General features: G+C 36.2%; 1 protein-coding gene across 3 annotated transcripts in view; it reads left to right on the top strand.

Moving 5' to 3' along the window:
* Positions 1 to 2,175: 2,175 nt before the first annotated feature.
* LOC129257339 (isoleucine--tRNA ligase, cytoplasmic-like) overlaps positions 2,176 to 20,953 on the top strand; it is a 35,186-nt gene continuing 16,408 nt past the window's right edge. For all 3 annotated transcript variants that reach the window (XR_010293065.1, XR_010293066.1, XM_064096948.1), the window contains exons 1-10: positions 2,176 to 2,494; positions 12,327 to 12,466; positions 13,410 to 13,566; positions 15,585 to 15,704; positions 16,088 to 16,222; positions 16,930 to 17,014; positions 17,818 to 18,034; positions 18,417 to 18,477; positions 19,231 to 19,326; positions 20,105 to 20,224. Coding sequence is in view for 1 of the 3 variants with exons in the window: in XM_064096948.1 (XP_063953018.1) it covers positions 12,348 to 12,466; positions 13,410 to 13,566; positions 15,585 to 15,704; positions 16,088 to 16,222; positions 16,930 to 17,014; positions 17,818 to 18,034; positions 18,417 to 18,477; positions 19,231 to 19,326; positions 20,105 to 20,224 (1,110 nt within the window). In the remaining 2 variants the exon portion in view is untranslated. The remainder of the gene's footprint in view (positions 2,495 to 12,326; positions 12,467 to 13,409; positions 13,567 to 15,584; positions 15,705 to 16,087; positions 16,223 to 16,929; positions 17,015 to 17,817; positions 18,035 to 18,416; positions 18,478 to 19,230; positions 19,327 to 20,104; positions 20,225 to 20,953) is intronic.

Genomic DNA, 20,953 nt, shown 5'->3' with positions numbered 1-20,953 from the left:
AGTTTTTTAAATGACAGCATAACTTAGAAAGTATATGGACCTGGTTCATGAAACTTGGCCATAAGGTTAATCAAGTATTACTGAACATTCTGCCTGAGTTTCATGTCACATGATCAAGGTCAAAGGTCATTTAGGGTCAATGAACTTGCACCATGTTGGGGAATCAACATTGATCAAAATCTTAACCTAATGTTAAGTTTTTGAAATGTCATCATAACTTAGAAAATATATAGACCTAGTTCATGAAACTTAGACATAAGGTTAATCAAGTATTACTGAACATCCTGCATGAGTTTCACGTCACATGACTAAGGTCAAAGGTCATTTAGGGTCAATGAACTTTGGCCAAATCTGTTGAATTACCATCATAACTTTGAAAGTTTATGGTTCTGATTCATGAAACTTGGACATAATAGTAATCAAGTATCACTGAACATCCTGTGTGCATTTCAGGTCACATGACAAAGGTCAATGAACTTTGGCCGTAATGGGGGTATCTGTTGAATTACCATCATAACTTTGAAAGTTTATGGATCTGACTCATGAAACTTAGACATAAGAGTAATCAAGTATCACTGAACATCCTGTGCGAGTTTCAGGTCACATGACCAAGGTCAAAGGTCAATGGATATTGGCCATGTTGGGGGTATTCATTGAATTACCATCATAACTCTAAGTATATTGGTCTAGTTCATAAAACTTGGACATAAGAGTCTTCAAGTATCACTGAACATCTCATGCGAGTTTCAGGTCACATGACCAAACGTCATTTAAGGTCATTGAACTTCGGCCATTTTAGAGGTAATTATTAGATTGCTGTCATAACTTTCAAAGTTTATAGATATAGTGCATAAAATGTGGATATAGGGGTAATCAATTAAGTATCACTGACAAGTTTTAGGTCACATGATCAAGGTCCAATGTCAATGAACGTTGTATTGTATCATTATATGAATGGTGTTTTTTGTGAATAATTATTTAAATGGTGTTTTTCAAAGTCGGCACTGCTGCTATATTGAATCGCGTGATGCAGGTGAGACCGCCAGAGGCATTCCACTTGTTTTATATAAAAAAATCCGAATACAATTAAGGTATGTTTTTTAACTCATACTCTCTCGAAAATAATGCCACTATATAGTTGATTGCTCTTAGTTCATCTTTTCTGCTGTTTTGGTAATAAATTTCCATGAAAAGGGCCCGTTTCCATGGCTGGGATCACACTTTTACAGAACTGGGTGGTATAATAGTGACAAAAATGGTGATTCAACATGTGGTGGCATTTACATAGTTTCCAGCAAGAAAATTTGGCCCGGGAACTTGGCATGAGATCAGAACTTTGAATTAAGAAGAAAAATGAATTGATGCATTTCATCAAAATAAGGATTTGGGAAGTGGCAAAGGGCAGCTGCTACTTTTCAAGATGATGTAATAGAAGAAAAAAAAATGAGGGTAAGAGAAAATGAAGAATAAAAGTAAAACAAAAAAGTAGGGCCTATATGTTCACAATATCCCCATTCGAGGTGGGGAAGAAGGAAAAGTATGGAAACAAGAGGTAAATATGTGTTGTATAACTATACTATACCCATATGATATTATTCAGTAAAAAAAAACTTTCAGTTTTAGGTCGTCTGGATTTGAATAAAGTGATTTCTGATAAGTATGTTTGACTAAAACAGGGAGGGGGACCCTTGGGCATAATTGCCCCCCCGCCCCCGCCCCCGCCCCCTCCCAAAAAAAAAAAAAAAAAAAAAAAGTTGGCAGCAGCTCGAAACACCACGCTGCACAGAAACGTTGTTAGCCTAACAGACCACTATAGCAGTAAACGGTAAACCCAGTCCCATATTTCGGATTGTGCAGTAAAAACATCTATTTCAATGTGTGAGTAATGGGAGTAATGCATTGATGTAACATTACGCATTGCTGTCACATTGCCGGTTGTAACAGGGCCTCTGTTAGCGAATTGTTAGGGCTATGTTTCTGTGCGGTCAAAAGCAAATTTGGTCAGAGAAAAAATTTTTTCAAGATGTTGCCCGAAAGGCCATATCTCGCCCCCTCAAATGTCATACTTAAAAATATTAGAACCTAGCTTGTCGAAGCAAGCAGGGTTTTTCACATTTCATAAAAACCCGTGAATTCCACAACACAATACATGTATTTTGTAACATTGAAGCTACCATAGATTTAAAGGGCAAAACTGAAGTTACCAATAATGGTATCTGAAAGATGATGAAACCGTGTGAAAATTTGAAGAGAGTGAAAGGTTACTAGTAATTGATTGATCATTTTTTCGTCTGTATGATACTGTACGTTCGAACTATTTGCTGGGCATATGGATAAAAAAAATTAAGCACCGCATCAAGCTATAATTGTCCATTGTAAAATTCATAGTCTCTAACTTCAGACTTAACTTCTGAACGATATAGTAATATATACACACGTGTGTGCTGAGCTGAGTAACCCGAGTTGAACAGCGACCAGCTTTCGAGAGAAAGAGGTGAGTTATTTTCATCCTTATATGAGGTTAATGGAATTTAAAAAACAAATTGTGATTGGTAATATCGGGGTTTCTTGCAAAGATGTAATCAGTAGAAATTGCTTTGAAATGATTTGATAGGATAAAGCAAAGATACTACACTACAAGTGGAAGATCGGACACTTCGGCGATTTTTTGAAACGCTCCCAAACGCCCGAAAAATGCTCCTGAAGAAGGGCGCCCAATATAGCGTTGAGTAAGTAAACCTTCGCATATCGGCACGCGACTGTGTATAAAACATATTGGGGAAAATGAGAGAGGGGAGTTTGGAGAGGGCTCAAGGGTGGCGGATGGGAATATTTCCACGTGATTCTTCTCTTCCTCTTGGAAACAATAGCAATAATCCAATATTGATCTATTCAGAGCATGCGGCAAGATAGACAGGAATAACCGTCGTTTCTGGGGATTTATTCAACAATTTCTGACATTTTACTGTAATCCCCATTTACCGACGGTAGGGTGTACGTGTGGGCTCGCATGTGTTCTCATTCCCTCCCTTTTGTCAATTCACAGTCCAAAGTTTGATGTAATTTTACACATCGAATTTACAATCTAAGGATGTATAAACAACAAACTTAAAATTTAATATTTTAATATTTAAATACTTTAAACGATATAGGCCTAGATGAAAAAGGCATGAAAAATATACTTTACCGATGTTTAATTGGGTTGAACACGATAAAAATTGTCAAAATGGCAGCCAAACTATAAAATATTTACAAACGAACGTCAACAATCACGAATGTGATATCGATATTGCTTTCGATATTATACGATCTGCTCCATATGCGATCGAAACCGAAGATAAACGATACTAGTTATACTAGTACTAGTACTAGTTATAATCGCGACATATCGATTCGAGACATTAAGTTAATAACGATAATGACGTCATTCAAGATGGCAACTTGCAAGAAAAACCGTCAGGTCAGGTGAAAATGTCTTAGATGACAGATTTCTCAATCATCCAGAGGATTTTTTTCAATAACTCCGGCCCAAGGTATGCAATTACTTAAGTTATTTATATTTCCCTGATAATGGAAACCATGAAACTTTCAATTTTGCTTAAAAAACAGTTTTAAATCGCGATCTATAAAACGCTAGTTCACTATACGTTGGCTGTAGGTACGGGGCCCCATCCCCTTCAGTCTATGTATGGTGAGTGGAGCCAACGTAGTTTAGCGGAACAACCAAAATACAGAGACTGAAGCTTTTGGTCTAGCGGCAAGAGCTCCATATGATATGCACCCACTCATTCAGTGAACAAGGACAGGTTATGATATAACTTCTTCTTCTTCTTCTTATGTTGGTTTGAGTGGCAATTAGTCATATTTGACTATTGTCGCCATTGACTTTATCTATAAAATCTCACTTCTCATATTATTACCAATATGATGTATACATATATGAAATATTTTTCTTGTGCATCCTTCTATTATAAAAATGATGAATATAGTATACCGGTCTACAAAAGTTTGTCTTAACTCTTGTCAAAATGGCATATAAACAAATCTTCACCAAAAACAAACCGCTATCTTCAGCCCAGTTCCAACTAGTTGCGCTTGCCCTGCCCTTTCTAAGATGCAATCATACCGGTCAGCACGGTACATTGTGCCGATTTTTCGGACATAAAAATGCCTAGGTCACCCATGCATAGACGAGGGGGCGCTAGTGTGCCTGTGCTTACAGATGGGTTAAACATTAAAATAATTTGTTTCTTTTTTTTTTTAAACAACACCAACAACAACAAGGCGAAAACACTTGTGGGCTTTGTTAGTTATATGTGCAGAACATATCATTTTGTATATATTATATCATACATTATTATGTATATATATATATATATTCTTTTCACATTAGACTTGTACAAGCATATCCTTTCATATTTCTTATAAACAATACAATATAATAATATCACTCCTTACTAAAACTAACAAGGCTCCACATTAACTTTTTTTGGTGGTGGCCCGATATTGGTGGCCCGAAAAATATAAAGAAAAACATTAAAAATTAATAAAACAAACTTCTGAAATATTAATTCTGCAGCCACTACCACTAAGTTACTTTCACTTTATCATCTTGTATGTAAACCTTGTTTGCTGTTATTTTACTTTGCTAATTCATTGGTTTGTGGTAAAATATTAATTGTTTCTATCGTTGTAAAAATGAAATGATTGAAAGAGAATAAATGAATTTTATTGTTCGCAGGTTGTGTGGACTTTTTTTTTATCTCCGTATAGACACACACAGACACACTCATAATGGTAAAGTAAATAAATAGTGCATAGCAAACTCAGATAGATGTACAAAACAATGGTTTTTCATTTCTTCCTCTTTGAATCCTGAAACCTAGATTATGCAGGCCCCAAATCCAGTTTATTTCTGTTTTCTCTTTTGCAGCATATTATAGCAGGAGAAAATCACAGAAAAATATGCTGCAAAATTAGAACAATGCATAAAAGGGGGAAACAAATGAAAATAATTTTCAAAAAGTATATTACAAAAAGAAAACAAAAATAATAAAAGAAATAAGTGAAATAAAACAAAAGAAACAAAATGAAGAAAGAAAAAACAAAGAACAGGGAAAAAAAAAAATTAGAGAGAAAAAAAAAAATGAAAGAAAAATGAATTAAACAAAATTAATATAAACATGGGGAAAAGGGGAAAATTAAGAAGCCATTACGAATGTTTTTTAACAGCTGTGGCAACAGTCTATTCTGACTGGAATATAATTAAAAGCCAAGCAAATAATTTTCACTTACCTTCTGGGAATGGCACATTTCTATTTTTATATCCTTTAGTTTGTATTATTTAATTTTCAGTAGAAACATATTTATTTATCAGGCATATTCAATGGGAAGGGGTATAAATGGTTTAACCACTGTAAAAAAAAATGAAAGAAAAAAAATAAGAAAACGGCAAAAGTTATAAAACTTATATCTGGAAAAAAAGTGTGACTGTGGGAAAAGTCCTTCCCTATATTTGCCAAATTGTTGGAAAAATTCACATTTCATATCGATGAAATGCCTTCCCAAAGTATTTACTTTCTCAAGAGTGGTTTAAGAAGTCATTTATAAACAAGAAAGAAAGAAACTGTCTGTTCATTTTTGGCTAGAAAAGACACAGCTTCGAAAGAAACCAAGTATCAACATACATACAAATGCACATGTGGGACTGTGATGTACTTGCCTATGTGTTTTTATGTGTATTAATTCATTTGGAAATCTGTCTTTTGTAGTCAAAAGAGAGGTCATAATTCCTCTTCTTAATGCTTGCAAATTATCAGGGGCCGATTGCACGAAAGGGTCTTTCCAAGGACCGTCTTTCGTGTCGCCCATCTTTTATGATACGCCATGTGAAACGCATTTCAAATAAATTTTCTGCAAATACATTTTATTTGTCCGTTAAAATAAACAAAATATTTGTTTATAAAATGATCTGATATCGCATGAAATTACATAAAATTTGATTTAAAAGCAAGCTTACGAATTTTATTTGTTTATTATAAATTTCAGAAACACCCCGCTTATAGCGCATCATAAAAGATGGGCGACACGAAAGACGGTCTTTGGAAAGACCCTTTCGTGCAATCGGCCCCAGGGTACACCAAATTTTCGTAATATAGACTGTAGAATGTCATTTCATTGGTGTAAAATGTGACTTTGACTTAGATTTTCAAAGTTCTGTGGAAGATTTCTTAGCAGCAACATTTTTTATTGCAGCTCCCAGAGTCTGAATAGGCTGAGTTAGATCTAGAGCACAGCTGTATGCAGTGGCTTCATGCAAACTCACGCCAGCTGGCCGGCGCGGCTGGCTGGATAATAGCTACTGTATGCTATAGCTGTAGGCCTAATATGCAAACTCTGTGTGTGTGTATTTGTGTGTAGATCAACAAAAAGGGCGCATGACTAACTGGCTTGCAATTTGAACTGTAGAATGTTGATAAATGCGTGCAAAATCAGGAGAAAAATTGCGCTACTTTGAAAATTATTGGTTGCCTGATTCGGGCCACCAAAACTTAACATTTTATCAATAATGGTTGCCCGAAGTGAATTTCTGGTGGCCCCGGGCCACCGCTAATGTCGAGCCTTGGATATAAGTATAATAACCTTTTTCTCAGTACATTGTAGTTACATCTTCATGTGTGGCAATTTTGGCTTATTTTCTCTTTTTCTTTGGGACAAATGCCTTTTTTTTTCTTACACTGTCAGTTTCCAATACAGCTATTCATCATATAACTTGGCTCTTATGTAAATTTGATTCTTTGAATTATATTTTCTTAATTAAAAATAGAGATTGAAAAATGAAAATTTTCTTGCCATATTACTTTCCACCAATAGAGGGCGTACACAAAAATATGCCCAAAATTCAAGTTTTTGAGCGCTCTGGTGAATACAAAAATTATTTTCAAGTTACTAATACAAAATACATTGCAACTGTATGGAAATAAGTAATTTTGGTCACAAAAGTGATATTTTAATGATTTTTTAAAGTGTGTGCTATGTACAGCATTGGCATACCATAGTCCTACCTGTAGTAGTTCCCCCCAGGCAGGATGGTTGCAGTGAACAGGTGTAAGCTTGTAACCGATTTTGCAATCGGCAACCGATTCCATTCGATTTCACCACAATCGGCAATCACTTGCCGATCTTCGATCATGCCCCTTGAAGGAAAAAATCGAAAATAAAAAATCGGCGTAGATCTGGTTACAGTGCGTGATCGCTCAGAACATATTTCAAGATTGTTATTGAGGTGCTAGCTATTTAAAAGGTCGCATTATTCAGGGAGAAAGTCGCGGTATTATCTATGGCAATGTTTAAGGGGATAGATATCTTCTCTTCCAACTCATGGTGATAGCGGATGCCGCCGTGAACTTTGAAAGGTCGTATTACCGACGGAGCTCACTGCGTTACTCTCTTACATCGTTTATGATTATATACATTTTATTTTCAACCTCGTGGTGATAGCGGATGCCGCCGTGAACTTTGAAAGGTCGTATTACCGACGGAGCTCACTGCGCTACTCTCTTACCCCCTTTATAATGATATAAATCTTCTCTTCAACCTCGTGGTGATAGCGGACCCCGCCATTAACTTTTAAAGACTGTACTATTGACGGAGCTTATTGCGTTGCTCTCTTACATCGTTTATGATGATATTCATTTTATTTTCAACCTCGTGGTGATAGCGGAAGCCGCCGTGAACTTTGAAAGGTCGTATTACCGACGGAGCTCACTGCGCTACTCTCTTACATCGTTTATAATGATATAAATCTTCTCTTCAACCTCGTGGTGATAGCGGACCCCGCCAGAAACTTTTAAAGACTGTACTATTGACGGAGCTTATTGCGTTACTCTCTTACATCATTTATGATGATATTCATTTTATTTTCAACCTCGTGGTGATAGCAGAAGCCGCCGTGAACTTTGAAAGGTCGTATTACCGACGGAGCTCACTGCGCTACTCTCTTACATCGTTTATAATGATATAAATCTTCTCTTCAACCTCGTGGTGATAGCGGACCCCGCCATTAACTTTTAAAGACTGTACTATTGACGGAGCTTAAATTGCGTTGCTCTCTTACATCGTTTATGATGATATTCATTTTATTTTCAACCTCGTGGTGATAGCGGAAGCCGCCGTGAACTTTGAAAGGTCGTACTATTGACGGAGCTCATTGCATTACTCTCTTACATCGTTTATGATGATTTACATTTTATTTTCAACCTCGTGGTGATAGCGGACCCCGCCGTGAACTTTTAAAGATCGTGCTACTGACGGAGCTTATTGCATTACTCTCTTACATCGTTTATGATGATTTACATTTTATTTTCAACCTCGTGGTGATAGCGGACCCCGCCGTGAACTTTTAAAGATCGTGCTATTGACGGAGCTTATTGCGTTACTCTCTTACATCGTTTATGATGATATACATTTTATTTCCAACCTCGTGGTGATAGCGGATGCCGCCGTGAACTTTGAAAGGTCGTACTATTGACGGAGCTCATTGCGTTACTCTCTTACATCGTTTATGATGATTTACATTTTATTTTCAACCTCGTGGTGATAGCGGACCCCGCCGTGAACTTTTAAAGATCGTGCTACTGACGGAGCTTATTGCGTTACTCTCTTACATCGTTTATGATGATATTCATTTTATTTTCAACCTCGTGGTGATAGCGGAAGCCGCCGTAAACTTTGAAAGGTCGTATTACCGACGGAGCTCACTGCGCTACTCTCTTACATCGTTTATAATGATATAAATCTTCTCTTCAACCTCGTGGTGATAGCGGACCCCGCCAGAAACTTTTAAAGACTGTACTATTGACGGAGCTTATTGCGTTACTCTCTTACATCGTTTATGATGATATACATTTTATTTTCAACCTCGTGGTGATAGCGGATGCCGCCGTGAACTTTGAAAGGTCGTACTATTGACGGAGCTCATTGCGTTACTCTCTTACATCGTTTATGATGATTTACATTTTATTTTCAACCTCGTGGTGATAGCGGACCCCGCCGTGAACTTTTAAAGATCGTGCTACTGACGGAGCTTATTGCGTTACTCTCTTACATCGTTTATGATGATATACATTTTATTTTCAACCTCGTGGTGATAGCGGCGGATGCCGCCGTGAACTTTGAAAGGTCGTACTATTGACGGAGCTCATTGCGTTACTCTCTTACATCGTTTATGATGATTTACATTTTATTTTCAACCTCGTGGTGATAGCGGACCCCGCCGTGAACTTTTAAAGATCGTGCTACTGACGGAGCTTATTGCGTTACTCTCTTACATCGTTTATGATGATATACATTCTATTTTCAACCTCGTGGTGATAGCGGATGCCGCCGTGAACTTTGAAAGGTCGTACTATTGACGGAGCTCATTGCGTTACTCTCTTACATCGTTTATGATGATTTACATTTTATTTTCAACCTCGTGGTGATAGCGGACCCCGCCGTGAACTTTTAAAGATCGTGCTACTGACGGAGCTTATTGCGTTACTCTCTTTCATCGTTTATGATGATATACATTTTATTTTCAATCTCATGGTGATAGCGGATGCCGCCGTGAACTTTGAAAGGTCGTATTACCGACGGAGCTCACTGCGTTACTCTCTTACATCGTTTATGATGATATACATTTTATTTTCAACCTCGTGGTGATAGCGGATGCCGCCGTGAACTTTGAAAGGTCGTATTACCGACGGAGCTCACTGCGCTACTCTCTTACCTCCCTTATAATTATATAAATCTTCTCTTCAACCTCGTGGTGATAGCGGACCCCGCCATAAACTTTTAAAGACTGTACTATTGACGGAGCTTATTGCGTTACTCTCTTACATCGTTTATGATGATATACATTTTATTTTCAATCTCGTGGTGATAGCGGATGCCGCCGTGAACTTTGAAAGGTCGTATTACCGACGGAGCTCACTGCGCTACTCTCTTACCCCCTTTATGATGATAGACATCTTCTCTTCAACCTCGTGGTGATAGCGGACCCCGCCGTGAACTTCAAATTGATTTGAAAACGCTAGCTACCCAAAACATTTTAATAACATATTTCAAATCATCGTGCGTGCTTGCGTCGTCTACTTCATTTTAATTGCACTTGCGACTTTAAGATGATGCGTCGTAAGAGATCATTCCAATAATTCTAAATCGCTAGCACCTAAAAATACTTCTAAAAGATGTCCCGCCGATCGTTCATTAACCTGTGATCTATGAGAAATATTTTCATTTTATTTTCCTTTGCGCCTTTGCTCGGAAGATGCGTCTTTCGTTTATCTTTCTAATAAAAATCACTCGGTTTATTTTAAAGCAATAACACCTCAAAACCCCTGGCTTTAAAACATGTTCCAAACGATCGCGCATGTTGGCGACTTCCATTCCAATGCATTCGTCTTTGTGACTTTGTCAGGAAGATGCGCGCGACCGCGAACAAAATTTTGATGTATTCCTTTGTTTTTAAACATCGCCGATTCGATTTTCGATTCGATTTCGATTTTAGAAGCTTAACTGCCGATCCGATTTTCGATCTGATTTTTGATCCGATTTACAACATTAAACAGGTGTATACACCCCCCACTAAAATTGAAAATAAAAACATGCCATGGAGAAGGTTCAGAATAATATATCTAGCCATAATATAGAACATATGATGGGGGAGTGGAAATACATACCAAAATATGGCTTTATTCCGTCAAATTTTTAGCAGGATCAAGTGCGTGTAATTGTCCATAGACATCGGTTTATTTAGTCAGTAAAGGGTCTGTGAGTCTAGACTAGATCTCGTCGAACTATCGGCTGATAATCGTTAAAATACCCCTTCCGGTATCAGCGCTTCTCACTAGCATAGCGGGAAGAGGTCTTGACTGCAGATAAAACGAGGTGAGTTCGAGTCCCAATTAAAGTAAGCAACGGTAAAAAAAAATTATAGAAAAATCTAAGGTGAAAGAACCGGAAGTCTCAACAATCTTTTGTTATTTTTGGTGGGGGGTGCATATGGAACTCTTTCCCATCATGCAATTAAAAAAAGAGATGTTTTGGTCTGCACTCGGCTCATTAAATATGCAAAACATTTCTAGTCATGAATATCACTAGAATAAATGAAGCTAATTTTTGAGGACTTGCTGACTGGATCTGCATCATGAAGCCAAGGCTCTTGACATTTTGGTTTTTGAAACTAGAGTCTCGACTTTTGATCTTATTATTTTTTATTAACATTCTGGTCCAGTTCAAATCAAAATTAAACAATTGATAGTATCATGGTTCGTTGGCATGATCATGGACAAACTTTAGTGCCAGTTTGCAAATCCACTTTGTGAATATGAGCACAGACTAGCCTTGTTTTGTTTAGTGTAGACTCGGGATATCGCATGTCTGAGTGATTAAAATTTGCTTCAGATGGTGCATTTAGACTGGAATTAGGTGAAAATACTTGGGAGTTGAGCCTTATGAGTCTGGTCGCGTGTGCCTGCGATTGCTTGCCGAGTCGATTTATATTTGATTAATTATTCAAAATTGGCGAAATATGGTTTCAAAATATTATTTTTGAATAGTCTTTCAAATCATTTTAAATAATATTGGTGTTTTGATGGGTGGTGTGAAGTAGGAAAGTTTGCTCTTAAAAAAAAGAGGGGTATGTTATCATTTTTATTTCATTGAACAAAGAATTGAGGCTGACATGACATTGGGAAAAGATTACAAAAATTAAGAATAATCAGTATAAATGATTTAGAGAAAAGGTAATATTATGCAAGCAGCACAAGGGAAAAATGGGAGAGTGCAAAGCTGGATTTCGTAAAAATTTACACTTAACAGATGAATTAAAAATAAAAATTGTTGATTACAATGTAGGGATACAAATAATTTGTTACATGATTTACGAACTCTCATGTCAGATTGCGAAGCCTGGCGTACTTTTGTTGATTCATTCTCGGATGGGTCTGATTTGTAGTGTAGGGTAGTGTTAAAAACAATGAAGAAAGAATGGAATGATTAAGGGAAAATTTTTATTAAAAAATCATATAAAGTTTGTTTTAAAATTCCTCTTCACACTCACCAACAAATACTCTTGAATTACACTACCCAGTATCAAGAGCAAAATGTCACAAAATCATGACACATTTTTTTTGTACATTGGCTGTTACGAACTTTTTGTGCATAAATGCATAATCTTTTCTACAATGACTTAATGATAAGTGATCTTTATATTTTATAATATTGGATAATGTTTTGGTGTAGTTGTAAAAGCAAAAGTTTTTATTATTATATTTACCTTTAAGGTGGAAAACTATCCTGTCACAATGGTGCAGCCAGTTCCTGATCATATGAACTTTCCTCAAGAGGAGGAAAAGATCCTTCAACTTTGGAAAGAATTGGATGCTTTTCATTCCTGCCTCAAGCAATCCAAAGGAAAACCAAGGTACGTTTACCCAATCAAAGCTTTTTTTTTATAGGTATTTACAATATTACAATGAAATCAGGAAAAAAAGAGGAGCATCATTGAAAGGGTGAAAATGAAAATCTGTCATGATATAAGAGAATTAGAATTTCTTTTAACTGTCTCATTTTATGACATAATTTGCAAGGTGCCCTCTAATCCGTTTACTATCAATTTTAGAAATTTTCTCTATTTAATTGAAACTTTGAAGGACCTTACCTGAAAATTGAATAAAATCACATATTTTTCTATTCATTCTCTGAGAAACACAAATCTGTTGATCTAGATTAAACCATAAATGAATATATAACACATCTACATTGTAGATGTATATGGGGAGCAGCTTGCAAGTGGCATAAAAAATGAAGACTTTAAAGATTTGTTACTCTGTTATCCTTTGGATTTTCACCAAATCTTTATTGACTTGTTAATCTAAACTTCATTAAAAGCAACTTGAAATCAAGATGAAGTTCCTCTTGAACTGTTGCAATTTGAGCAATTTGTCTTTTTGGAGAAAAGGTCTGATAATGAGCTGAATATAGCTTATTCACAGTCAAGATTCTCTGCTGAAGTTACCAAAATCCTGAGGGAATTGATTAAAATTTACTAACACCATGTGAAAAGCATTGGATAATTATAATTTGGCTGCATGTGTGGGGCTTGTGATCATCCAGTTATATACATTCTGTAATCTGCTTCTGGCATTATCGAGCTAGGGAAAGTGAGATACCGCAGTAAATACTCGTTACCACTAGAGGCAATGGATTTAGTTATATATAACATTACATATTGTCTACTGGTCATAACATTCCATTCCACTCTATGTGATTGACAGCACCTGTTATTGGGCAATTACACAAAAAGGTATCAAGTTTTCCTTAAATGTAAAATTTTGATAGAAAGCAACCTTTATCATCAAATCAAGGTACTCCTTCTATGATGGGCCACCCTTTGCTACTGGTTTACCTCACTATGGCCACATCTTGGCTGGAACTATCAAGGATGTTGTGACTCGTTATGCCCATCAGAGTGGCTTCCATGTTGAAAGAAGATTTGGATGGGATTGCCACGGTCTTCCAATTGTAAGAAACTGTTGTTTATTACAAATTAAAAATTTCAGTTTTTCTCCTTTCAAATATTATTTGCATGGCAACTAACATTTCATTAGCAGTGGAGTGAATTTATTTAGATACTATGGGCCCGTATTCTGAAGTCAGGTTTAACTTAGACCACGGTCTAACTCTGTGTTAAAATTATGGGGAGCCACAAATCCGAAATATTATGTTTATATTGTATATTTCTTATGTTTACTATTTTTTTTCATTTTCCTTTCATAACGAAGAAAAATACTTCAGCTACCATTCCCAGACAATTATGAACAATTTGGGTGTCAAATGAGTTAGTAAATTGAATGTGTATTGTAAGGGATTTGTGCTCCAATTGGCTCTCCATACTTAAACCACAACTTTAAACCAGGGTTTAATTTAAACCCGAGTTCAGAATACGGGCCTATTTGTTTACATGAATGTAAAGACATGTGTGTTACTTCAGTGCAATCAATTTTTATTGACTATTCTGATGGTTGATAGTGGTTATGTTGAACAACATATGTGCTTGCAATGGTGATAATAATTAACAATTGATATTTTTTGATCGCTTGCAAACCTTTATGTTACAGGCCCCTTGTACATTGTTTTTATCAGAATCAGATTATGATTGAAATAAACTGCAGTAATTGTATCCCCCGAACAGAGTTCGGAGGATACTATGGATTTGGCCTCGTCGCGCCGCCGCGTCTGCCGCAGAGATTTCCTTGTGAGCGCTCTATCAGCTGCATTTCTTCTCCGATCGTCTTCAAATTTGGCATGAAGGTTGAGTATGGTGGGCAGAGACATCGTTGCCATGGTAACAAGAGTTTTTGTGGAAATAGCAGAGATGTCCTTGTGAGCACTCTACCAGCTGCATTTCTTCTCCGATCATCTTCAAATGTGGCATGAAGGTTGAGTGTGGTATAGCAAAGAAGCCTATCGATTTTGGTGTGGGCAGAGACATCGTTGCCATGGTAACAAGAGTTTTTGTGGAAATAGCAGAGATGTCCTTGTGAGCACTCTACCAGCTGCATTTCTTCTCCGATCATCTTCAAATGTGGCATGAAGGTTGAGTGTGGTATAGCAAAGCCGCCTATCGATTTTGGTGTGGGCGGAGACATCGTTGCCATGGTAACAAGTTTTTGTGGAAATAGCAGAGATGTCCTTGTGAGCGCTCTACCAGCTGCATTTCTTCTCCGATCATTCTCAAATGTGGCATGAAGGTTGAGTGTGGTATAGTGAAGCCGCCAATTGATTTTGGTGTGGGCGGAGACATCATTGCCATGGTAACAAGAGTTTTTGTGGAAAAAGCAGAGATTTCCTTGTGAGTGCACTATTGGCTGCATTTTTTCTCCAATTATCTTCTGATTTGTCATGAAGGTCCATTATGGTAAAGCAAAGCAGCCTAATGATTTTGGAGTGGGTGGAGATTTGGTTGCCATGGTAACCATATTTTTGTGGAAAATTGGGTAAAACCTGTAACTTCTGCTTTTTTTCCAGTTTGTCATAATAGTTGGCTCACAGAAGCAATATTAGAAGGTGAAGCGAAGATGCCTATCATTTTTGGTGGGGGGTCTTAGGGTTAGGCTTATAAAACATATCCAGATTACTCTATAATTGTATTCCCCAACAGGTGATACTGGACAATATTTTAGGTTCTGCAGAGTCATGCTGCTACGTCATATTATTGTCATCAAATTTGGTGCCCACAGGCAAAATGTGAGCAGGGTCATTGTCGCCATGACAATTGTATTTATTTGTCAAATATCTGTGTGAGCTCTATATATCGCAATGACAGATGACGCGGTGGGTTGGGGGATACATGTGCTCGGCCGCGCGACCCGCCGAGCATCTCTAGTTTTGAACTGTATTGCCATTTCTAATTTGGGAAATTTTTATCTATTGGCAAGTTGATTGTATCCTATGTGATCAAATCATTCTACTGAGAGATGCTTGTGCAATTATTTTAATCTTCATGCTAACTTTGCAAACCGTTATTGTATTTTTTTCAGGAGTATGAAATTGACAAGAAGCTTGGCATCACTGGACCTGATGATGTGGCAAAGATGGGCATTGAAACCTACAACAATGAGTGTAGGAAGATTGTCTCTCGCTATGCTGGCGAATGGGAGGTAAGCTCAAATCTAACTGGAGTTATTATGGTATGAAACTTATAGAGATTTACGTAAGTAGTAGCAGCATCAGTAGTAGTAGCATTATTTTTATTACTGTAAATCTTAATTATAAACAAAACATTCATATTGATGGATTTTTATGAAATAATTATTTCCTTGTAGTTGTAAGTTCAAATTAATTTATAGATTTCATCCACCATGCAGTAAATTTGATCTGTTCAATTTCTGTGAATCAAATAGAGTATTTGATTTTTAACAAAAAATTACTTATTCGGCCAAGAATTCATTTATATTTCAAAGTTAATCTTCATTTGTAAACTTTTTGGGGGATACAATGTAATTCCTCCACTGCTGATGCAAACTGATACTTTGCTTTTCAGGAAATAGTCACCCGTCTTGGCCGTTGGATAGATTTCCGAAAAGATTACAAGACCCTGTACCCATGGTACATGGAGAGCGTGTGGTGGGTGTTCAAACAGCTTTATGATAAGGGATTGGTCTACAGAGGTTTCAAGGTATGTTATATTGTGTTAACACACATTTCCTGATGGATTTCTTTTGGAATTTGGTATAAATGTGTATTTTCCTATTTACATTGCATTTTCTTTATGTGCATGTCTATTACTTGATACTTTATTTCATGCTGCCCTAGTGTCTTTTTCTAGATATCTTGGAGAATATTAAACAAAGTTTTTATGCAGTGTAATGTTCCATCTATATCAAACTGTGTAATTGAATATGAGGAATGCTGGTGGAACTCTTCTCTTTCTTAAGTTTCCAAGTGGTTAATAGCACATGAAAAGCATTTTGATCTCGCTCAAACCAAATCACTTGGGGTATAAATTTTCATTTTTATTCTATATCCTCTTGTTCTCAAAAACATATTGTATATTTTTAAGATGGATCAACAACATCAATAAAATCTTTTAAAAGATTAACCTCAGATGAGAAATACTATTTACCCTGGGAATACTAGTTGTTGGTATCAGTGTTAGGGCCTCATATTGCAATTTCAGGAGACACTGGTTTTCAATAACTAGATAATCTATCACAGATTTTCACATCTTTCAACACAAATGAACCCGGTGCCAATACTCCAGGGCAAAGGGAATACCCACTAGAAACAGTGTCTCCTTTGTGAACAAATCACTCTCTAAAGGTACAATGTTTTGTTGGTCCATTACTGTTACACTTTGGTCATTTATCTCTTTGATTTTACAAGGTGATGCCCTTTTCCACTGCGTGTAACACCCCTCTCTCCAATTTTGAGAGTGGACAGAATTACAAGGATGTTGTAGATCCTGCTGGTGAGTACAGAACAATATATCAAAAACCTTTAACTCTGGTCAATCAAGCTCATCTTCATTTTCAGCCATTTAGAAGCTTGCGTTTAGATAAATGCAGCTCTTTATGAAAGCACTTCCCATTGACAAATTTTGAAAGTAGGAAGAGAAACATATGTCCTCATCAATCAAAAATAATTTAAAATACCTGCTTGTTATACATTGTTTGAAAAGAATGTATATTAAAACTGTCATGTTTAATATATAAATATATTAATATAAGTATTCAAGTAAAGCGTGCCCCTTAGATTATCTTTGTGTTAATCTGTAAGTAATAATTATTTTTATGGATGAATCGACTGTATATTACATTGAATGATGCTTGAATTATATTGATACAAGTGAAAGAATTAAGTTCTGATTACTTACCTTGACAGCGTTTGATTAATATTGTCGTAAAAAATATTTGCACTCAGTCAAAATCCATTTTAGTTTTCCTTGAAATATCAACAAGAATACTGTTTTGAAATAATTCTTAATCGCAGAAACAAAACAGGTCTGCGACACAGTGCACAAATATTTGAATGCGTGCATCCATTCATGCATAACTTTGTTCATTACTTCTCCTGTTCAGGTAGGAGAGGGGATATAATTCTGCACAAACAAAACTTTAACTGCATGTACTCCATGTAAAGATAATCATAATCACAAACTGCGATTGCATTTGTCTGATCATGGAAAACCAAACATTTTATGCAGTCTAGAAAAAAATATTCATTCTTATATCAATTTAAAACTCTTTTATTCCCATGTTCCTTATCACCCAGTGATTGTGAATTTCCCGTTTGATGATGAGCCAGGAGTCAGCATGATTGCTTGGACCACCACCCCGTGGACCCTGCCCAGTAACCTGGCCCTGTGTGTCAACCCTGCTATGGACTATGTGAAGATCAAGCACAAGAAGGATGGCAAAGTCTACATCATGATGGAGGCTAGACTAGGTGCCTTGTTCAAGAAGGAGAAAGAATATGAGATCTTGGCCAAGTAAGATAATTGGTTGCAACGTGTGATAGTATTATGAGATGTGCTGCTGTGATTATATAGGATTTTTTTCAAAAGCTGTAGCATTTTGTAATTTAATGGATTTTCACCAAACTTCTCTGAAAGTCTCTCATTTTGCTACTGTTGTAAAGCAGAGATGCCAGTCTTCTGACATTTTGCTGACAATTACCCATTTCTTACTTCAGGCATTATTATGTATGGCACATATGGGGCTTTCACACCTTCTTGCTTCTTTTCAAACCCAGTAAGTAAACTCGATTGGTTTCCCTGATCAAGACTACTTGGGCTTCAGGATGGATTTACCTGAATTCCAATTACTATCATATTGATTGATTAATATTCCTTTCATATTGTACATTTACAGATTTAAAGGAAACACACTCAAGGGTAGGAAGTATCAACCACTCTTTCCATACTTTGCTCAGGTAAACACTTGTTAGTTTATTATCAAGTACTGTTACAGAAATGGGTGTGAGATAGGAGGTTTAAAGGATGAACTAATGCACTTGTCATTGTTAATAAAAAAATATATATTTTACTCTGGTCCAAATCTGTCTGATGATTAAAAAAATAATAAAAATAAGTAGTGTTAATATCTGTGTCATTTCAGAAACTTTGTGCAAAGTATAACGTAATCAATAATAGATGTAAATTGTGATTTCGTAAGATCATGCAATCATATTGCAATCTGTAATGCATTTACATATAATGTTTTATGCTTTCAACTCCATCCTCTGTAGGTGGTAGCCGAAGGCATTTCATTGTCTGGCCATCTCACAATTTATCTTGTTTTCGTATATATGTAAGTGATGATGATCTGATAAGATTTGGGGGTCACAGAAGTCAATATTTTAAAATTCTAGAAGTTACACTACCAGTCACAATTCTTTGACTCACTATTACCTGTTTCAGCCAGAGAACAATAGAATCAGTGGACTAAATCTATTCTCTGGTTGAAACAGGTAATAGTGATTCAATGAATTGTGACTGGTACTGTAGATGTGTAATATACTCTTGATCTGGCAATGGCAGAGGCGTAAATTTTGTGTGCATGCAGAATCCATTTAGTGTACAATAATAATGTGAAAAAGGATAATTGAATTTTCTCTCCTCTATAAGGAGCGGAGAGAAACTGATATTTCTAGGTTAATTTGAAGGATTTTTGTTTGTGTGTCTAGTTGAAAGAGACTGGTGCTTTCAAGATTTGTACCGATGGCTATGTGACAGACGACAGTGGTACAGGAGTTGTCCATCAAGCAGCTTTCTTTGGACAGGTGAGTATAAGATTCCTTGCCATGTTAGTTTGATATACAAAGCTTAGAAGAGCTTTCTTTATTGATTTACCAAAACAGTAGTCAACCATTTCGTCTTGTTTTTCTCTTTGTTTCCCCCCTTTTTTTGCATGATCTGCCACTGCAAAACCAATGAAAGAAAAGAAGGGAGAGAAAACAACTAGATGCCTACCAGTCCAGAAGAGATCTTTACATTATGGAAGCCTGAAAAATTGATTGATATCAAATTTATTTATCTTTGTTGATGTAGATGCTCTCGATTCAATAATAAATGATATTTTTACATGTTTTTATATCCTAAATCTGACTTTACATGTAAAAATCTTGCAATTTTTTTAAATTAATGTTTTGGAAATGAGTGATCGTATACATGTCAATGTGTTAGGAATAATCAGCATGACCTAATCCCTTATGTACTCGACCATGATAAATTTAGATTTAAGTAAAACTAGGAGCCAAACAATAAGAGTATATTCCTGATTTCCTGTGGATGTTTATTACTGGAGAGAATTTCATCAATCATCCAATCTGATGATATTCCTTGATTTGATTGGCTGAGAAGCACAGCTGACTTACAGTTACCATGGTAACTGTCAGATAAAACCTCTGAGAAGTCCTTTTATGGGATACTCCCCAGGATTTTGCAATTTTGTAAGTTATTATTCCATCTACCCAACCAGATCTATTTTAGTGATTGCTAATCAATCTCTGTTTAATGTTACATAAATCTCTTAATTTTCTGTATTTTTTTTTCTTGTAGGATGATTACCGGGTGTGTATCGAACATGGTATAATCTCCAAGGAGCAGGTCGTCTGCCCAGTGGATGCCAGCGGTCGGTTCACCAGTGAGGTTACTGACTTTGTTGGCCAGTATGTGAAGGTCAGTTTTAATGGTCGGTTTCAACAATGAGATTGAATAGGGGCAGTATTAAACTCATGAAGAAATTCAGATTTATGCCTATATGATAACATATAGGCATAAATAACACAACATCGCTTATATTATAAATAGGTATAATTTGGATTTCAAATTATGAGGAAATTCTTAGTTATTTCTGAGAAGTCATTTATTTGATAAGGTTATACTATAACCATATGACAGGTTTAATTTCTCTATTTTTTTTTATTACCTTCTTAAATTTATATATTTATTTGTTTACCATCTCTCTCATTCACGCACTCACTCATTCATTTTTGTCTCGCCTGCATAGCAGTGCGAGACTATAGGCGCCGCTTTACCGACAGCTTCGGCGGTGTCGTCAACATTGAAATCTTAATTAACCAAAGTTAAGTTTTTGAAATGTCATAACTTAAAAAGTATATGAAGCTAGTTCATGAAACTTGAACATAAGGGTAATCAAGTATTACTTAATATCCTGCCGTGGTTTCAGGTCACATGATTAAGGTCAAAGGTTATTAAGGGTCAATGAACTTACACCATGTTGGGGGAATCAATATCGAAATCTTAACCTAAGGTTAAGTTTTTTAAATGTCATCATAACTTAGAAAGTATATAGACCGAGTTCATAAAACTACACATAAGGGTGATGAAGAAGTATTACCAAATATCCTGTCCCGAGTTTCAGGTCACATGACCAAGGTCAAAGGT

The sequence above is a fragment of the Lytechinus pictus genome, chromosome 3 (assembly GCF_037042905.1).
Source record: "Lytechinus pictus isolate F3 Inbred chromosome 3, Lp3.0, whole genome shotgun sequence".
NCBI classification, from domain to species: Eukaryota; Metazoa; Echinodermata; class Echinoidea; order Temnopleuroida; family Toxopneustidae; genus Lytechinus; species Lytechinus pictus.
The sequence above is the reverse complement of the archived record's forward strand: the minus strand, read 5'-3'. Positions and strand labels throughout refer to the sequence as shown.